This window comes from Anser anser (assembly GCF_964211835.1).
Source record: "Anser anser genome assembly, chromosome: 8".
Taxonomy (NCBI): domain Eukaryota; kingdom Metazoa; phylum Chordata; class Aves; order Anseriformes; family Anatidae; genus Anser; species Anser anser.
The window spans coordinates 14713639-14733736 of record NC_139728.1 but is presented as its reverse complement, the minus strand read 5'-3'; the positions used below and the strand labels follow the sequence as shown (position 1 = coordinate 14733736).

Sequence of the window (20098 nt, the reverse complement as noted above, 5' to 3'; positions counted from 1 at the left end):
TTTTTTTGGTGTTGTGCAAGGGTTTTCCATAAGTCCCTATGCATGTAAAGCATTTGCAAAAACAGAATAAGCAGTGAGTCCTTCAAATACTTATTCCTGTGAATAGCACCATTTACTTTATTTGGACAACTTCCATGAAGAAAGGTTTGCTGGAGAGAACATGCCTGTAAAGGGCAGACACGATGAAGTCCCTGAATGCACTATATTTACGTTCTTGTTAGTGCTGTGATGATCAGAGTACAGCCCCAGTGTGTGTTCCTGTACTTTTCACTGATGTTGCCTTCCAAGTTCTGGCTATTCTGCTTTGAATATTTTGAACCACTCTAATGTTTAGTAGTGGAGTTAACTTAAGTTCTTGTGATTTCTGTTTTAATACAGTTTTTTTCTCAGATCAAAGTCTTCCTGAGTTACTTATATTTTAGTTTAAATTTCAAACAGAAAGGTATTTTATGTAGTTTTCTGCTTACACTTTCTTTTTCTATTCCTTTCAATGAGTGTAAGGTGTGATAGGAGCACTCAAGGATAACAGCAAATTGTAGGAAACCTAAATAAATTCAATGCATCTGTCCTTCATACAGCAGAAGTCAATGAGATTCCTACAGTGGAGCTATTCTTCAAGGGATGGGGTTAGAGGGAAGATCTTAGCAAAAGAATTTGGGGACAGGCTGCTAGCACAAATTTAGGAGTAGCTCAAGTAGAAAAATTTTGTTGTGTGCAGCCTATCATTTGATTCAATGTCACTGTGAGGCCAGTAGCTGGTATACTACTGATTTTTTTTCAAAGATGGTTGCAGCACAGAGCTAAGACTTCCAGATCAGTGTGTTCTTACTCCTTACCAGGCAATATTAAGTTATGGCTATAAAATGCAGTAACAACATTTTTCTTCCGGAGGAAGTCACGCCTCAGAAATCTGCTTTGAAGATGTCAACCATTCTTTAGATGAAGGTGATCCAAACTAGTAAACTAGGATTTTTGAAAATGAAGTTAAAATATCCAGAGCCCTCTCAAGAATTAATAAAAGGTTAAAATGGTTAAAGGCGGGGGGGGGGGGGGGGGGAAGGTAGGAACAAGTGTTCAGTTTTCATAACTGAGAGCAATAATAAGTTCAGTTTTTATAACAGAGCAATAACCTGTGGAATCTCTCGCTGGAAGCTGTGCTATTTGATATATTCATAAATGATCAGGAAAATAAAAGGTTGAATAATGGAAGAGCCAGCTTTGCAGCTAGCAGAATTATTCCATGTAGTTGCAACTACAGCGCATACACACAGCCATAGATCCAAAGCTGGCATTCCTGTTTAGGAAGGAGAGCTAGTCATTCCTGTGGCTAGCTCAGCAGTAAGCAAAAGGAATGTAAGAAGTTAAAAATAGTTAGGAAAGAATTAGAAAACAAGCAAAACCATTGTTACCGTACGAACTCAGCGCTAGCCCATGTTTTGGATGACACATATCACGCTAGACACCCATCTTACGAAGAATATACAAGACAGAAAACGTAAATGAAAGAGTGGTGAATTGCATGCCCCCCCCCCAAAACAACTAAATAAACAAGGACTCTCCAGCCTGGAAAAGAGTTGAGTGACAGAAGTCTGTAAGTGATCAGCGATTTGGAAAAGGTCCACAGGAAATTACTCGCTATTACTTGCAACACGAAAAGTCATCTGCATCCAGTAAAATGACCAACCTGTAGACAAACAAAAGGAAGTAAATTTTTATTGACTAAAATTGTGGAACTTCTAGCCACAGGGAGGTACAGAAATTGTGGGTATTCCTTCAATAAGATACAGCAGAGATGACAAAAGTTATGTCCAAAGACAGCTAGTTAAAAATCGTGGTCCTGGTGCTACCCCCGGGGGAGGAAGTCCCCAGTCTGTGCGTTGCTGCCAGAGAGAGGAGCACATTGTGGCCTTTCTATTCCTCCCTCTTCTCTTTGGGCATCTGCTGGTGGTCACGGATAGAGACAAGATGCAGACAGGCAGGAAGGTGTGGAATTATGGTCAGAACAGCAGTTCTTCAGAATAATGAACTCTGTACCACTCAGATGTCAAATGTTGACCAAATGATTTTTTTTTGCCTACTGCTTTTTATTTGTTTGTTTGTTTATTATTTTTTTAATGACTGATTTTTGTTCATACTGAGGCAGCTTTGCTGACTTCTGTAATATAAATAGTACTCCAGGGTATACTTTAGTTCCATATTCAGTTCTGTATTCATCTCTTTTAAAAGTGAATGCTCTTATGTGGCCCTATTATAAATAAGACCAGCCTTAGTGTATAATTATTCTTTGTTGGGAAGTCACGCGATTTTTCTGTCAAGCATGTGGCAAAGAAGCTGCTAATACCATATAGGAGTTCTAAATACTGTAAAACTTCCTTGAAATGCTGACTGCTGTGACATTACTTAAATTGATGTAGTTGTTCACAAAGTGGCTGTCGGGGGCGCTCAGCCAGCCCTTCAGTTTGTACTAATTTGCGGGAAATCCATGGGGGCGCTCAGCCAGCCCTTCAGTTTGTACTAATTTGCGGGAAATCCAAGTGATTTGTACTGTTGTGACAGACCTGGGTGCTTGCCAGCTCAGGACTGCACGTGAAGTAGTTGTGCGTGCCGGGAGGGGATCGAGAAGATGGAGGCAGCTCCTGCCCAGTGGTGGTGCAGGGCAGGAGGACCTGAGATGATGGGTATGAGTTGAAGCAGGAGAGTCATAGGATCATTTAGGTTGGACAAGACCTCTAAGATCATCAAGTCCAACTTTTAACCTAGCAAGAAGTACACAGAGGTATGGAGTGGATTTACAGAGGAAAATTTCCCCTATGAGGACAGTCCGGCAGCAGCACAGCTTGCCCAGAGAGCTTGTGCTGTCTCCATCCTTGGAGGTTTTCAAGTCCTGACTGGCCCAAGCCCTGGGAAACCTGGCCTGCACCCAGAGCTACCCTGGCTTTGAGCAGGAGGCTGGACCAGAAACCTCCTGAGATCCCTGTCCAGCCTGAGTTACCCTACGATCCTATCATTTTATGAGGTCAGACGTTACAGATATAATAGCAGACAATTATGGAGACTAACTTCTTCCTTAATATGAAGGTTTCACACAACATGCTGCACTTCAAGCTCTCAGAAGATATTTCAGGATCACAGCATTGTGTCTCAGGCCTGCTGTTATTTTAGCCTTTCATGTTTGTTTCCATAACTGCCATGGGTGACTTGGCCACAACCCGAGACAACCACCATGTAGGTGGGAGGAAGGACAGAAGGAAGGGGTCTGCCAAAGAACTGGACACCTGAGCAGAATTCACTGCGAGTGCAATTTTTCCTCATTCACAGTGGAAAGTCCTCCAGAGCAATTAGTTATTTTTTAATTGATGGGGGGAAGCGGTTGTGTGCGGATGTGAGAGAGTGAGTGCAGAGAGAAATGCGCATAGAAGAAATTTCAGTTTTCCCCTGTGCTGATGAGTCTGGTAAATTGCCTCAGAGGAGCAAACTGGAAAATCGGAGTGCGTTTATTCTGCCAAATATCAACGATAAGAGGCACTTGCATGGCTGCTGAAAGCTGAGAGTCCAGCATTAGCCAGGGACCCACTTCAGATTATGCAGCTGATAAGCACATGGTTATTTTTCACTAGAGACCATCTTAAAAGCAAAAGCTACTTTTTTTTTTTTTTCCTATGGTGTAATATTTCCTATTTTCATCCTATACAATGGATGAAATTATTTTTACCACAGAAAGAGTGATACTTTATCTTGGCAAGAGCAAATGTCTCAGGTTATGCTCTTCATGGAGGCCTCAGGGAGGTGGAACAGGAGGTGATCCTCTGTTGAATAACTGGAGTTTGTGAACCTGATCAGAGTGATTTTTTTATTTTTTTCCCCGATGCACTGTGAGCTGTTTGTGACTAAAAGAAAATTCCGTGTTTGTGTTAAGCATCTGACAAAATATCCCTTTTTGTTTCCTTCGTTGATTGTTTGTCCTGATATGTCCAGTCTTGCTCTCAGTGGTTTTGCCTAAAGTTTTGTCTGAGCCTTGACGCTCGAGAGCAGCACACTAAAATGGCCTCTGTAATTTGTCATAGCTTCCCTTACAAGTCTGCTTCAGAAAAGCCCTTTGTCTGCTTCGTACTTCACAATGCCATTTTCCACAGCCTCTAATTGCCTCACCGCAGGTCATGGCTTGTTTCCACTGCGGACCATGCCAAGGACTGATCTGCCACTGTCGCGGAAAGGAGCTAAGGGGGTGGCTCTTGGTCTGAGGGCTTTGGCCGAAACACCTCCTGCCCGAGACAGGAACGCGGTGACATCCTCACCCTGCGGGGTATCGTGGAACCAACAGCAACACAGGTAGTTGTTAGTGGGTTGATGGTCTGAAATGAAACATAATCAAAAAGCCTTTCACATAAAAGAGAGTGGAAGGAGGTTTCCTAACTCAGGTCATTCAGACATTGGTTGACGAGGCACCCACCAACAGATTACATGGACACAGTGGGGTGAGTAATGGGCTGCAATGTGGGGGGTAGAGCAAGGGATCGGGGAAGGCATCTGTTCAGTTGGTTTGGTCACAGGAAAAAAAAATCACGAAATCCTACCCGTAATTTTCTTGAAGAAATAGGATGAAGACCAAAAATAACTTTCATAATATCATAAGAAATAACAGGAACGTCATCATGTAAATGAAAGCTTTTCATTTTTTCTGTGTGCGTCAAAAAGAGCAAAGATGAATTTTTTCTCCCCTCATTAGTCAGCTCCTTATCAAGAGTCTGCGTTGCTTTCGTGGGCAGTGAAAAATCAGTTTTGCTACTCAGAACTAAAGCAGGGATTTTTGATGGAAATACTGCAGTTCCCCTATTTGTTGTTTTTGTGTGCATGTGCGTGTGTGTTTGCATTTGATATGTGTAGAAAAAAAAGAGAAAAAAAAAAAAAGAAATAATATATCCAGAGACATACCCTGGCAGTAGTGTTTTACATTAATTTAAAATGCCAGGAAGGAGAGTTGGAGATTGAGTCTGTTTGCAGACAACTCTTCCTTGGCACAGCTCAGGGACGGGTAATCAAGCCTGCGAGCAACATGTGGCTTTACTGCAGTTTGTGTGTGAGCGGAGCAGGACACGTATCTGAGGTGATGGGTGCTTATGGTCACCTGTGAGACATGCACACCTTCTGGAAACCCTGCATTTCTGTCGCTCTGCAGCGTGTGGTATGTGTCTTCAGCAATTCAGAATCAGAAAATTTGGGCATTTAGATAACAGGAAAGCTGCTCATACCGTCAGCCTTGCCAACCAGGCAAAGGGAAGAAAGTAAATGCCTTGCTAAGAGGAATCACATGCACGCTGTCCTAATTTCCACACATGTTAAGACCGTTACTGAGCTCTACTGACAGATTTTGAAGTGTCCTTTCATACCAAAGGATGAATTGACAGTGATCTTCAGAGAGTAGTTGACGTGAAAGTCAAAAGGACTCGAATAATGACACCATAGTGGTTTTGCTGCCTTTTTCTGGCTAGTGTTCCCTCAAATAGGCACGATGAGGAAATGGGTGAAGAGGCTGTCCACATCAAATAAGTGCTTTCTGAGCTGGCAGCCCTAGGTTTGCTTTCTAAACATAAACTTACCCTTCTTTGTGACAGCACTTACAGGACAGCACTTTCCTACCGTAATGCCTTTTTTCCCTACAAGGTGAGACAGAAAACAAGGTTAAAAGGAATGGCCAGAGTTGCTCAGCTCTTGCAGTGCATCATAGCAGGAGACCAGTAAGATTATGGAGAAAATGAGGTTTCTGGCTTGCGTTGCTTTGTACCAAGGAGTGGCTCGCTTTCCTCTAATTGTGGCTACCAACTTACTACACATTTAGGAGCCTTGTTAACAGAATGTGAATGTGAATATTTACCTCTCACTTGTGGGAGCCTACCCTTTGGTTTTCTGTGCTTTGAATAATCTAAGGCATTTTTCTTCTTTGCCCTTTTTTTTTTTTTATGGCCATGTGAGTGACCATGTGGCTATTTAGTTAAGTATGTGCAAAGCCCCAGCAAACTCCAGTAAATTCCATCATAAAGCTTAAAACTGGAAAGAGCTTGACATCAACATCAAAGAAAAATTCAAACTTATTTTTTGGTGCCTAAAGAAGGACTAGCTTGACATCTGTTATGTTGAGAGAGCTAGTTAAGGGAGAGCAGCAGCTGAGGCTGATGCCTGTCAGGTTTTCCCATTGACTTACTATGGAATCCACGTCCCAAGCGGGATTTTTTTTTTTTGGATGGCAATAATGCAGCAAATAATATAACACTTCAGTTTACAAATATACCCTAGTATGCTTCAAAATACATCAATTTAAAAACCTTTGAAGAAAAACAGAACAAATGTGGAAGGGAAATTTAGAGTCATCTTATCTTCACAAAAGTGATAGAATTAATAAAAACAAGTGTGTTGCCATTAAAAGTTACCAAAACCAGCCACTTGCTTCCCTGAATCTCCTGCTTCCTGCTTGCCCTTCCTCCAGAAAAGACCATTGTGCATACCCAAAATGTACAAATTTTAACTTCATGTGCACCAGATGAGGAGCTAGTTTGAATAAGGCACGATGGGGGTGTGTTTCAGACTAAAAATTTTAATAATGCTGAAGTGTGCGGAGGAGCAGTAGTCTGATGATGAGAGACAGCAATAGGAATGACTTCCGTGTGTGTGTGAGCTCAGAGGCTTTGTCTTCGTAAGCTTTAGACTGGTAAAGCAGTAACTTGAAACTCCAACTCTCCACTCCAGAGACTTCCTTCTCTCAGAGCTGGAGGATTTCGGTGAGGGCCAAGACACAGAGACCTTGCAGACAGACAGCAAGCCCAGGTACATGGCCACACAGGTTCGACAGGCAGGGGGGCCTGCTGGTGCAGCCATAAGCATGTGTCCCCGACTGCTACTGCAGGCTGGTAGCAGAGAGCTTTGGGATCCTAGCTGCCTGTTCCCCGCGCTACCCAGCTCAGTATCTGCACTGAAAATGTGGGCATGCTCCCATTCTGGCAGCCTCCCACTGTGATGTCTTTTAACCTGATTCGGGCAGATGGAAGGGAGAGGAAGCATAGCTTGTCCGCTGGTTGATCTGAGAGGAGATTGTGGTGGACGTCATGTGGAACGAAGAGCGGCCATGTGGTTACCTGTGGGTCCGAGCGGCCCCTGGGTGTCCCACTGTGCTGGGCACCACGACCACGGACGTGAGGGGAGCACAGTGCCTGCGTGTGCCACCATGAGCACCCACAGGCCGCGAGTTTCCATTTAGCCGCTCTTAGTAACTGAAATCTATTTTGCTTTTAAATTTGCTTTTAGTTATGGACGTTGTCACCGTCGCAGCCCTCTCCCCACGGCCTCAGCCCGGCGCCCCCTCACGGCTGCCCGCGGCCCCGGCCCAGCCGCGCTCCCCTCCGGGCAGCCTCCCCGCCGCCTCCCCGCCCGCCTTTCCAGCGGTCGCAGCGGGACGGCGGTGCCAAAAGGGCGCTTTTTCCCCCCAAAACTACCGCGGCCGGCGCCGGACGCCTCCTTTTGGAGGCGGCGGTCAGCTGACGGCTGGCGCCTCCCCCGTCGCCCGGCTGAAAAGTGCCGCATGCCCGCCGCGGGCAACCGGGCCGGGCCGAGCCGAGCCGAGCCGGGCAGCCGAGACCGCGGGACCGCGCGCAGCTGTAAGCCCCCGGCCGCCCGCCGCGGGGCCGGGCCGGGCCGGGCCGGGCCGGGCGGGGGGTGCGCGGCGGCAGCGCCGGGCCGCGGGCGGCCGGGGGCTGCTGAGGGGAGCGGCCGCGGGCGCCGGTCGGGGACGAAGGGGCGGCCCCGGCGGGCAGCGCTCGCAGGGCGGCCCGCGCGGGAGGAGCGGGGCCGGGCGGGAGGGGAGGGGGATGGCGTGAGGCGGGGATGGCGTGAGGTGCCGGCGGCGTGAGGTGCTGGGCGGCGCCGGGCGCGGCAGGGGCTCGGGCTGGGGCTCGGACAGGAGCAGGGGCTCGGGCCGAGGTGGGGCGCGGGCACCCACTTCGGCAAAGATCGCGGCGGACGCCCTGGCTTGTGCCAGTGCATGAAGCAATCCGTTTTGAAACGTATAGGGAAGTAAAACAATATGTCTGTTAGGGAGAAATGTCACAAAATGTCTGCGACAGCAGCTCTGGTCTTGTGTCAGGTACGGGACGAAGCGCACCGAGGCGTCCTGCTGGCGGCTCGGGGCGCGCACCGGGAGGCCGCCGTCGCCGCTCTGACGGGACCGCGCTGTGCCCGTCGGGGCCAGGCTCGTGCCCGGGGCGGTGCCGGCGGAGGGACGTGCGGGCGGGACGAGGCCTCCTGCGCCTCGGTGCGACCCGGTTCGTGCTGCGCGGGTTGGTCGCTGGGTCAGCTCCGCTCTGGTTGCGGAGCGTCACTCAGCCTCAGGCCTTCGGAGAGAAAACGTGAACCTGAAACTGGTGTGCTTGCTTTTTCCTCCTGTTAGGGGGACAGTTTTGAACGTACGATGGGAAGTGCTCGTAGGCCGTTGTTGTCTTCCAAAATCTACTTCTTGTCCCTTTACGACCACCTTTGGGCATTCTCTTGCCCTCCTATAGCAGGGATATGTAAAAAAAGAGACATCAAAATACCTGGGCCACATAATTTAATCTCCTATTGCACGGCCAGTTAATCTGCACTGGAAAAATACCATTTTTGGCTCTCGGCAGTAGGTGCTATTCATGGTCCACTTTTTGCTTAAGTAGACAAAAAGGAAAAATTTCCAATCCCGTTGCTTCACTAAAGTCATGTACTTAATTTCACCTTGACGTGAATTAATTTTATTTAGCAGAGTTACCATAAGGTGCCCCTCTTGTATTTGCATGATATTTTGAGTAGACTTTGCCCACTGTCCTAAAATAGCCAACGTAGGAAGTGCTGCAACCAATCTGGGCTTCAGTGTACTTTAGTTTATAACACTTAGTGATCGAGGGGAAAAATGATGTCTATGGAGCGAGCCCTGACCATTGCCTTCAGAGAGATCCCTGATGAGCTGCCGAGCGCACTTCGCAGGCCTTCCACGTGAGCTCCGCTTGCTTCCTTGACGCATCTTCCTGACAGTACCCAGGGCTGGATCCAGTGTGGCACAGCACTGGCTCTCCAGGCGCACGTCACTTCAGGAGTAGTTGGAAGTGGCTCTGTTTGAAGACACTTGAATGGTACGCAGGTGTGTGGCAACCTGTGTGACTCTGTGCAGATTGGACATGGACAGCCATGGCAGTAGAGCTGGAGCTGTTCTGGATGTTTAGGATCTATGGGTTAACTGAATGAAGCCCATTGACTGGCTTGGGCTGGAAGACATGAGGATAGACTTGTGTAGCAGCCAGAGAAGGAGGTATCTCCCGCTTGTATCTAGAAGTTCAAGCAGATGAAAGCTGGCTACAAAATATGAGAAAATACTTAGTTTCCCTCTTAGGCAGTAAGGAGCTGGAATCCACTTCCAGAGCAGGTGTTGTGCCACCATGTCTCTGGCCATGCCGTAGTGTGCACTGCTGATGCTTCCCAGCGCAGCGGGTTGGAGACATCTCAGAGCATGGCACAGCTGAGGGTTAGTGCACGGAGTTGAGAGATGGGAGATCATGCTCAGATGTATTTCTTCCATGATACAAAGCACCGATACGGATCAGAATCTTTGTATCCTTCAGGACAGTATCCAAACTTAAGGAGTGACCTTGAGGGAGCAAAACGTAATATTTGATTAAGTGTTCACTTCACATTGATGGGAAAGCCCACAGTTTAGTGGTTATGCCAAACACAGATGTCAAAAATATCTCTAGCTTATAGTCCAGAGATGGTTTAAACAACACAGTCAAGCATTTTCCTACAGTTCTGGTTCAGCTGGTGTTTAAGCTCCCAGTTAAAGCCTGGGGGACCAGTCATGAGACACATATTTAAAGTGAGTTTACAGACTGGCCAGTTGTTATTGCATTCTCCTCTTTCTGACTGGGAACTTGTTGTAATCTTTGGAAGGGTTTCTTTTTGATTTCCGGGGCAGTGGCAGCAGAATGGGCTATCATCGTGCTGAGAGGTGATGAACTCTGCCTCATGTGTGTTTCCCATTCCTCAGTGATATAACTGTGTCTTTCTCACTAGTCTGAAAAACAAATTCCAGAACCTGGCTTAGTAATGGAAATTATCTCATCGTGCCCTAGGTTATAATAATGTGATGTAATAAGAGAATGCTTTCAAAAGAACTCTTTTTATTTTTTTTTCCTTAAAACTGGTATTCAGACTTTCCTGAGGGCTTTCGTTTGCTGTTTTACCTCAGAGAAATGATATGAATTTCCTGACCGTACCAATTTCCAGTAGCCTGTGTGTCAACGTCTGGAGCAGCATTACTCAGCTCATGGTGCACGGACAGGAGGTGGTCCTGAGGACATGAGACATTGGTCCATGAAGCAGGAGCAAACAAAGCACCAAGAAGCAATAAACCTTTCTTTTTTTTCTTTCCTGTAAACAAATCGTGGGGAAAGTAAAAGTTATTAATGACCATTTAAACTTGATCCTAATTTTTATGACTGGAAAGATGAAGACATCTGTTAGCTAAGTGGGGTGAATGCTGCCTCTAGTCTCTGAGCACAGTAGTCTCCTGTGCAGACTGCACAGCTCGCACACAAGCACTTGTCTCTTAGTTTGAGGAACAAGCTCCTTTCGAGTGAGCGGTGGCATTGGCAGTGGTGCATGCTGGGGCTGAGGAAAAGGAATGCAGCGCTTCTTTCTCTCTTCTGAGAACAAAACTAGTTTGGCAGACATTTGTAGGCTTAGCTACTAAATTAAACGTTGCTCATTGTTAATTTTCACCCCTTTAGAATGCTGAGAGCACATTTTCCAAAATATATGGTAGTCTGTTTGCAAACAAGAATCCTTGTCTCTCCACTGCCCCAGCTTCCACCCCTAAATAAACAGATTTGTGAAGGAGAAGCATAACTCCCATATACACAAGTTCGGAGCTACACATGATTTGACTCTGTCATATTAGTGTTTTTTTGTGGTTATCTGATAATAAAGCCATCTAATTTAATCTTCTTTGATAATTATCTTGCTTTCCTTAAATGATCTCAGCAAAAAACAGTGAAACTTGTATTTCTTTTCCTATTAGTAATATCTAACAGTGCTTAGTCTTAGCTGAGATCTGTAGAAGTACGCACCCATTGCAGAAAAAACAAAACCACTATCCTCGTATATAAAACTCTGTAGTCATTGTAAATTATATGCATGCACACAGGCACAGATTATGAGAAGATCCACATGAACGTGCACTTATTGCAGTAAGTAACAGTGACAGCCTCCAGAAGGTTGCATTTCAGAAGCCATGGGTGATGAACAAGGCTGATAAGCGAGATGGCGGGTGAGGTGGAGATGGAGGCAAGGAATGGTGAATGCATTTGTAGGGGCTGTCCCGTCCCGTACGGTTTGCTGCATTGGCCAAACTGCTGAAGAGAAAGATCTGGCTTTGGGAAAGCCTCGTCAGTAGGTGTGTGTTTGGTGGGGGTGTTTCTTCTTCTTTTTTTTACCTGTGACCATGTCTGTCTCCAGGATATAGAATGTAAACGGTGATTAATTACTAGAACTGTATTTCTAATGCATTTAGCTTACTGCTCTGTCAGTTGGACAGTAAAAGTAAATGCCTCCAGGTAGAATATTTGTTTTGTCCTGTTCCAAAACCCATTAACGTCAGCGGGAAGGGAAAGCAAATAACACTCACGGGCAAATGTACCAGACACAGAGACACTCCTGCTGCGGCCCAAGCCATTGCTTTGCATGCTCTGTCAGAGACTGCTGTTGTATTCAGCATGCAAAAGTTTATCTGTATGCAAAATCAGCAGCTGCTACATCACATTGCAGTCCTGTTAGAAAAAAAACACACAGTACATAAAATAGTTGTGGGGAGAAGGTGACTGTGTAGACCCTTGGAACTAATTAGAAATTTCCTGGATGTTACTCCTGGGTGCCATCTCTTAAAAATAGTCTGTAACAGAATTGTAAAGGAAAATGGCTTTTGAGGCACTTCTGCTCTTCAGTTTCATAAATAGGGATGCCTGCGTAAACGAACATCTGGAATAACGATGCAATCTGGACCTAGACAATTTCAATAAAGTATGAAGCAAGTTATTCTTATGTTGCTGTTTTCTTTGGATCATTTTTCCCTCCTAATCCAGAGAGAATTGATAATGAGTTTCTAACCATTAGACTAAGCACAGCACCTCTTTATCTTCTGATAAAGGCATGAATCTGCTGAGGTTTCGCAAGCAGAGTGTGTTTCCATCGTCTTGTTATGTGAAGGAAATGCATTTCTTCTCATAAGCAAACACCTGCAATGGTCAGTGAAGGACAGTGCTAGTAGAAGGACTTGTAGACAAATGGGAGCAGTAGCTGGTTCAGCATTTAAAGGGAAGATTAAAGGAAGCAAATCCTCACTTTACTTCCCGTTTATTTTTATGGGTTTGCGCCAGTTCAGAGATAACACTTGCAGACGTGTTTTTTTTACCAGGCGGTGTGAGGTTCCTGTACGAAGCTGGCGGTGCCAGCAGCACTGAAAAGCAGTTCTCTTCTAACTGCAAGCACCTCCTTACACCTTGCATTTCTCTGGCATTTTCCACTTTGAAAAGTGCGTGCTCACACAGACCTGCCTGGTAAGTTACTGATTACATTTGACTATGACATACTTCCAAGAATTATTTTGGCTTTTCTACTTGAATTCCTTTTTTGTCCAAGGATCCCAAACTTACGAACTTAGTGAGCTCTTCAGCTCTTGTGTGGGCTAATAAATACAGGTTTAATTTTGATAAGGCTATTTTTGATATAGGAAAAATAAAATAGCTTCATAATGATCATTAAGTCAAATCTGAATAAGAATTATATATTAAAAAAAAAAACACAAAAGCCACGACTCAGTTTTACCTTGTTAGATATTCCTCTCTCACTAATCTGCAGTGCTGTGGAAAAAAAAATTCCCATTGTAACTATGGTGAATTTTACTACGTGGTGTCTCAAAATGTGGTGTGTTTTTTTTTTTTTTATTTTGTTTTTGTTCCTTTTTGCTTATCTTCTGTGTGTTCCTGAGATTGTCTTGTAATTTACGAACTGAAATAGTACAAGCATGAAAAATGTTTGATATGGCTAAAGGGAAAGGAAAACAGGTCTTGCTGCTTGTAAAGCTTGCTTCACGTTTGCTGGTGGAAGAAAGGAGGCTCATGTGAAGCAAGCTTGGCTTCTCCCTCCAGTTCCTTCTTCTCTTTAAAATTTCTGTTTTGCATAGGTCTGTCTGTGATCAGTGCTGACACTGGAAAGATCCTGCTGAAAGAGCAGGATAGGGCTAGCTAACATGGTGGTGTGCGGAGCGGAGCAGTGCCCAGCCCGTGTTCCTCGCAGTGCAGATGGAAAGCTTGCCCCGAATGTCTCCTGTGCTAGAGCAGAGCAGAGTTCACTAGTGTTGGGGCCATCCCTCTTGTTGGCACTATTCGGTGCGTTAACTGATGGACGGCGGAGGACTGACATATGATAATCCCTTTCCAAAAGGAGTGTTACCAGAACTGGTCTGGTTTGCCAGTGAAAGCTTCTTGCTTTGGCAAATTGACATTTCCTGACCAAAAACTATTGCTGAAAAGTACTTGAACATCTCTGTTGTGTGAATTCCCCTGTCGTGTAGTATGTATAAGTCATTTCCCTTTCAGCACAGCATGAGCCCATCAGGCAGTGTCTTAATGTGCTGAGCAAGAGTTTGAGCTGCTGAGGGAGGTACCAAGTCCTTGCTGGCTTAAGGAAAAGTTAAATTAAAAACTTAGGCAAGTTTGTAAGAGAGTAGTCATAGTTCATTCAAATTCTGCTGAACTTTCTCCTACTGACCAATTCTTGATGCATCAAGGAGAAACTTGAAAGTCCCTCTTGTGTCCCTGACTTTGCAAAGCTGTTTTAACAAGAGAATATGTAAATTTGGGGTTTCTTCGTGAATTTGATTGCTCTCCATTTACTTTTTGAGTCATCCTTTGTGGCTTCTTAGTGAATTAGGCTGTATCACATTCCTGAAGGCCACATTTAAAGTCTGGTTAGCTAGTAGTTAGTGCTTTTTTGTTGGCTTTGTGTTTCTTGTTTGTTTTGTGAAACCATTGCAGTAGCTAACCACTTAGTACTGCTAGAATCAAGACACAGTACAGATCGACATATCTTATGGTGGCTTATGATAGAAAAATGTCCAATAGCTGTGTTAAATCAAAATATTATTATTTTTTTTTGTTTTTACTTGTCTGCAGAGCCTTAGTTGATAATGTTGTGCATCCATTAAGGGTACCTTATAACCTTACATCACAGAATGGTTTGGGTTGGGAGGGACCTTAAGGATGATCTGGGTACAAGCCTCCTGCCATGGGCAGGGGCACCTCCCACTACATCAGGTTGCCCAAAGCCCCATCCAGCCTGGCCTTGTACACTCCCAGGGATGGGGCATCCATGGCTTCTCTGGGCAACCTGTGCCGGTGCCTCAGCACCCTCCTAGCAAAGAATGTCTTCTGAATAGCTAATCTAAACCTACGCGCTTTTAGTTTAAAGCCATTACTCCTTGTCCTATCACTCCACTCCCTGAGAAAGAGTCCCTCCTCAGCTTTGCTGCAGCCCCTTTAGGTGCTGGCAGGCCGCTATAAGGTCTCTCTGGAGCCTTCTCTTCTTCAGGCTGAACAACCCCAGCTCCCTCAGCCTGACTTCATAGGAGAGGTGAACTTTCTCCTCATCCTCTCAGGGTTTGGCTGTGTTGTTAATGGTAGCACTTGAGACAGGTGTCTAAAAGTGAAGCAAGCAAGGCCCTGTTGAAAGTGTTCTTCGTAAATCAGAAGCAGGATTGCACTGAGTGCTGGTGGCAGTGGGGTGTCCTTGCTGTTCCTCCGAATGCGGTGGAAGTGGTGGAGCAGAAAAGCCAAGCCATTCTGAGCAGACGAGTGGCAGAGATGGTAAGTGTCCAGGGAACGGGTGCAACTTCAGAGACTATGGGAGGCACCGTAGAGGAAGAGGAAGCTCGAGAAGGGGCAGAAGAAGCTGCCGTTCCCTCTCGCAGTCAGCTGCGAGGAAGACACGCAGCTCCTCCAGCCGGCTGGGGGAGCAGGGCTGCAGAGGAGTCTCCTTTCAATTCGCACAGAAATTCAGAAGCCTGGAGTAAACACTTTCTTTGCAATCCTGGTATAACTTTGGCTTCAAACAAGTTGGTAACTCAGGAGATTTTTTGGCAACTGCTCAGATTTTGGTCTGAAGGTCTCTGCAGCTGTAGGCTTGACTGCATGGGGTTGGGCAGGCTTTGCCCCATGCTGTTTGGCTTCAGGTTACAGCCGTGCACCACATGCAGATAAATAAACAGGCGTTGGTACATTTCTGTTTCAATCGTTTCCTTATAAAATTACTAATGTCTGAAAAAAGTGAAGAAATTTTTCATAGTATAAATTCACAACCTTGTCTCTTCCCTTTAGAGAGCATCATACGCAGTAGGGATGACTGTATCTGCCTTTTGTCTGTGCTCATGTATGAGACCTACATTTTATTACGTACTCAAACTCAAGCTTGGCAACAATCATAAAGTATTTCCGTATAAATTTTACTCGCATTGTTTAAAAGATGCTGAAAAATCTCAGCGTCAGAAGTTTTATTTATGACTACTTTTACTAGAAAGTCCTGATGAATTTCCACAAGGGCACAGTCATCAGGCACTCTAACTACTTTGTCATGCTTTTAATATTATCACCAGCTAGACCAGAGGAAGTGCAGCACTATTGTCCCCTTTATTGTGGACAGTGGCCAGAGCTCATATTTTGAATAAATAGTCCAAAACCAGAGCATGGAGGTTGTAACACTGAGTCACGTTGCAGAGACGTGCTGAGCATCGGATGGGGAAAGGCACCTTTGTAAGCAATTCTGTCTCCGTCCCCATGGTGCAAGCGGGGCAGCGGCTTAAAAGATATGTAAAGGAAATGTTCGCCCAACTTTCAGCTAAATTTGTTTTATTGCTGACATGTCTTACCTGAACAGAAGCCGGCTGTTAATTTCCCCATCTTTTTGCATTTTTTAACTATTATTGTGGTTGTCCTGTTGTGTGAAACCACTGCATAACTGTAACACAGAGGCATTTTCCTTTGCAGTTGAAGCCTGAGAGCGCTGAACAGCTGTGCATGCATTGCAGTAGCTTGCCTCATCCCCCCGAAAGCAAAACATAAATACTTAGCGAAAACATGAGGATAACTTCTTTTAGTTCTTTTTTTTTTTTTTTTGCTTCCCTGCTGGTAAACAGGGATGGTTGAAAACAAAGAGGGAACAAAGGTGCAAAGATATGTAAGAACCAATCTGTCATTATTAATTTTTTTTTAAGACATTGGCCTGAAACATTTAGAAGTTGGATGACATCCCTGTTGTCACCAAGGCAGAGTGAAGGTTGAAGTATTTGGAGCCTAAATCTACTGCCCTAACTCTAAAATATTCAGTAATAGTTAATGCCACAGTTCTAGAAAGACTTCCTTAAAGGGGGTCATGGAGACTTTTGCAAACAGTTCTCAGCCAACCCACTGAAAGCAGAAAGGTAGGGTAGTTTAGTGGTGTTTTTTCTTTTTTACTTCTACCTAAGTTTTAAAAAAATACAGTCTACAAACACTGTCCTTTTTTTTTTTTTAAGTGTTGCACTTCATATACATCAATTAATTTTAGAACTTTTATATAAATGTTTGCATTTTTGGCAACACTTTCAAAACTGACCGGTATTGAATTTTCCCATTTCAGACAGCTGAAACATGCTAAGTAGTTGGAGCACCCACTATCTTGAAGCTGAAGAGAGAATGAATGTTTTCTGTTGCCTTAAGTTGGGCTTCCAAAAGTGAGAACACCCCTAAGTGAACAGCTGTTGTATATTTAAAAATAAATAAATAAATTGTAGAGTAACTAAATCTCCAAATACTAATGTACAGAAATGTTGTGCATTTTAAATCCTACTTGCTTAAACTGAAATGTGCATATAACAAATGGTCTGCATAGACAATCTTCTTAAAATGATTTAAGCAATAGGTGGATTTGACTAGTGTATTGTAATTGTTTTTACTGGGAATATACCCAAATAATTCCTCTTTTTTGGAACTTGTGATTTCTCACATTCTTCTCTGTTTTTTGGCCTTCTTGCAGGAAAAACAAGCTAGCTGGTTCTGGCATAAGGTTGTAGGGAGTCTAACCTGTGCAGCGGTGGTTACTGATTTTCTGTTTGCTTGAGGGTTTTTGATGAATTTTGAAACCCTACCATCTACATTATCTGTTTTGTGGCTTGGATTTCTGTAGAAAAAGACAGTCAGTGATCTCTGCCGTTTTTAAAGAATATTCTTGGCATCCTTTAGCTGAACTTTTTAAATATTCATGGCTGATTTTTGTTGTTGTTATTACTAGCACAATTTCAAGTAAAATATGAAGCAGTGGTGAAAAGTTACATAAAGGTAGTAAGGCAATCTTTCAGAATCTGAATTCATTCCTTAAGTATTTTTAGGAAGATAGAGTTCTGTACCATCTTCTAACTTCTCTAAGATGGATATGCAGTGAAATTATGTATGATGACATGGGTTTTTTTGTAACCTCTTGTGAACCGTTGCAGTGAGTGTTTCTTGTTAACCCTTCCTTGCGTAAGCAATATAATTGTAGGATAAACCATTATGCACTGAATCAGTCGCCTCTTCCTTCAGGCCTGTAGTTAGTGTCCACGGTGAAAATGCAATACTTGGATAGAAAGCAAATGTACTGGGGCCTCCCATGGTCAACGTGTAATAGGTGCCAGGTATGCAGGCAGAAATGCTTCCTGAATATTTGTTGGTAAGGTATTTGCCTGCAGAATGTAACAGAGTTCTTCTGTTGGACTAAGCCCAGCTTAATTAAACTTATTACGGCAGCATGTCTGAATTCCCCCTGACTCACCAAGCCTCGTCTCCTATGGCAGGAGGCTGCTGTAACATGGAGATTCCCAGGAGATGCTGGGCAGCTTGTACACAGAGTACTGGCCTGGTAGCAGTGCAGTCTTCCTCACTTTTGTCCTCTGAAGTCCTCCAGCACTCGAAAAGGTGTAAATTTACCTCACTAATGTCTTCTGAAATGTTTTTGGAGTTTCAGTCCTGCTGGTGTGCTTTGAATCTTTCTTCTTCCATTGAGAGGAAACCTCACTGCTCTCAGCTCCACCTATAGCTTCAGCAATTGCTCACTGGCCAGCAGGTCATCTTTGCAAAAGAGATTCGTGATCCTTTCATATGTTATGCTCTCTTTAGCAGGAAGTCAGATATGGTTTCCCAATATTAAAATCTCCTCTCCAGTAATTTATACAGTGACAACTTCCTTACCAGACTTCACCCTACAGCATCCTCTAAAAATGTGGCACAAAGGTCAAGCTTCTTGCTTTTCTGCTCAGAATCCTTCCCTCTACCCATGCTGTCTTAACAAGGCATGGGAAGAACAGTCATTATACATCAAAGCATATGATTTTTCACTTGTGGTGAAAAATGAGTGATGGATGCCCTACACAGAGGAAGAGGTAATCCTTGTTTCTTGTGTGGGAAGACCTAAATTAAGAAATAACATTACAGTGATTTTCCAGGATGCTTGGCAAAATCATGTAGAAACAGTATTTGTTATTTCTATTGTACAATCACAGGATTGATCTGTAACCAAATAAAATTCTGTAATCTGATTTGATAAAAGTGGACGGTGACATTCATACCAAAACCTTGAGGCAGTACTTAGGTTATTTTGTACCCTCTACTTTTATCGTATCAACTTGAGCATTAATGACTACGAGTGAGTCACACTTACTATCTTTTAATTGTCGTTGATTTTTAAAAGGAATTGGTGAACTTGATATAAACAGTCTCCCTTTTATGATTTTCTTAACATCTCGAGGATTTAGTCTGGTGGTGATATTTATAGTGTGTTGCGCTTTACTCATTTTTGGAGTTTTTCCTGCTCAGTGACACTAACTATGGAGTAACCTCATACTTGGCATGGAACTAGAAAGCCTCATTATTCTTCATGTCTTTCATCCTTAACATATCCTGTGAAACCGTAAGGTATCTGTAAGCAATGTTACTGGATCGACACTGAGAATTAAAACTTTTCCAGTAATAATCCATGTGTGCATCAACTTCTTTTTGGGAATTTCTCTGTTTATTGTTTGTCTCTATAGTGGTTTCCCTTACGCTTTTCAGTTTGTCACCTCATGTGAACGTGGGCTAAGATCAAAAAGTCTTGATTTAAACAGAGAAATGCCTGTCCACTAACAGCTTGTTACTTTTGATGTCTGAAATTGTACCTAACAATTAGATGCTTTGGGCTGACAAAGATAGTTAATTTCTGGGTGCAAGTGAGATTAGGAGCTTAGTAAAAAGCTCTCTCTGTGTTACATGACCAAACTAAACTGTGCTCTGTTCAAGATGCTATGTTTAATGTGATGTTTTATAAATGTAATAATTTGGAAATGGGCAGTTGTTGGTAAAACATCAAGAAATACGTATTTAATCAGTCAGACTAGCTTGTTTAATTTTGGTGCTACTGTATGAACTGACAGCTTTTAGGCGTGTGCTCTTGTAGAGCTGCAGCGTGACGGCTGTTGGGCAGCCCTTTAGGAAGGAATTCTGTTGGCCCTGGGGATGACACTTTTCAGGGGCAATGCGGCACCCACCCTTCGGGTCTGGTTAGAGGCACGGCTTTTTCTCAGTCCACCAAGGGCTGGCCTGCCACCAGCGTTACCTCGTGCTCTGCTCTTTGTATTTGCTTATGATAAAGTCTTCAATTAGCTGATGATTTTTCCATTAGGCTTCTCTAGGATGGATGGTGCATAGGGGCAGTGTAATGTGAGATCATAGTGGGATCACAGCTTTATTTACTACAGATGTCTGAAGTAAACATTCTTTGGGACTTTCCTTGAGGTTTTTGATGAGCTTAATAGGTAGCTTCTGTTAGTGCTGCATTTTGGCTCTTCTGTCACAGGAAGATTTTAAATAGAGAAATACATGAGTGTGATTAGCCCAGATGCATCCTGACAGACCTTCAGGCCAAGAGCAGCATCATGACCAGGGCTGGGATCCATCGTGCCATGAGCTTGGGGTGTGTGGAGAACCAGAAT

General features: G+C 44.1%; 1 protein-coding gene across 11 annotated transcripts in view; it reads left to right on the top strand.

Annotated features, from left to right (window-relative positions):
* Positions 1 to 20098, top strand: part of PLA2G4A (phospholipase A2 group IVA) — a 116803-nt gene that overhangs the window by 26738 nt on the left and 69967 nt on the right. For 3 of the 11 annotated variants that reach the window (XM_083846850.1, XM_083846849.1, XM_083846852.1), the window contains exon 1: positions 7507 to 7646. The exons of 2 other annotated variants lie outside the window; for them this stretch is intronic. Coding sequence is in view for 2 of the 9 variants with exons in the window: in XM_083846848.1 (XP_083702974.1) it covers positions 7299 to 7646 (348 nt within the window). In the remaining 7 variants the exon portion in view is untranslated. Of the gene's footprint in view, positions 1 to 4173; positions 4330 to 7045; positions 7647 to 7921; positions 8132 to 12478; positions 12621 to 20098 lie in introns of those variants that run through there. 6 more of the 11 variants (XM_083846855.1, XM_083846856.1, XM_083846857.1 and 3 more) reach the window with 6 other exon arrangements.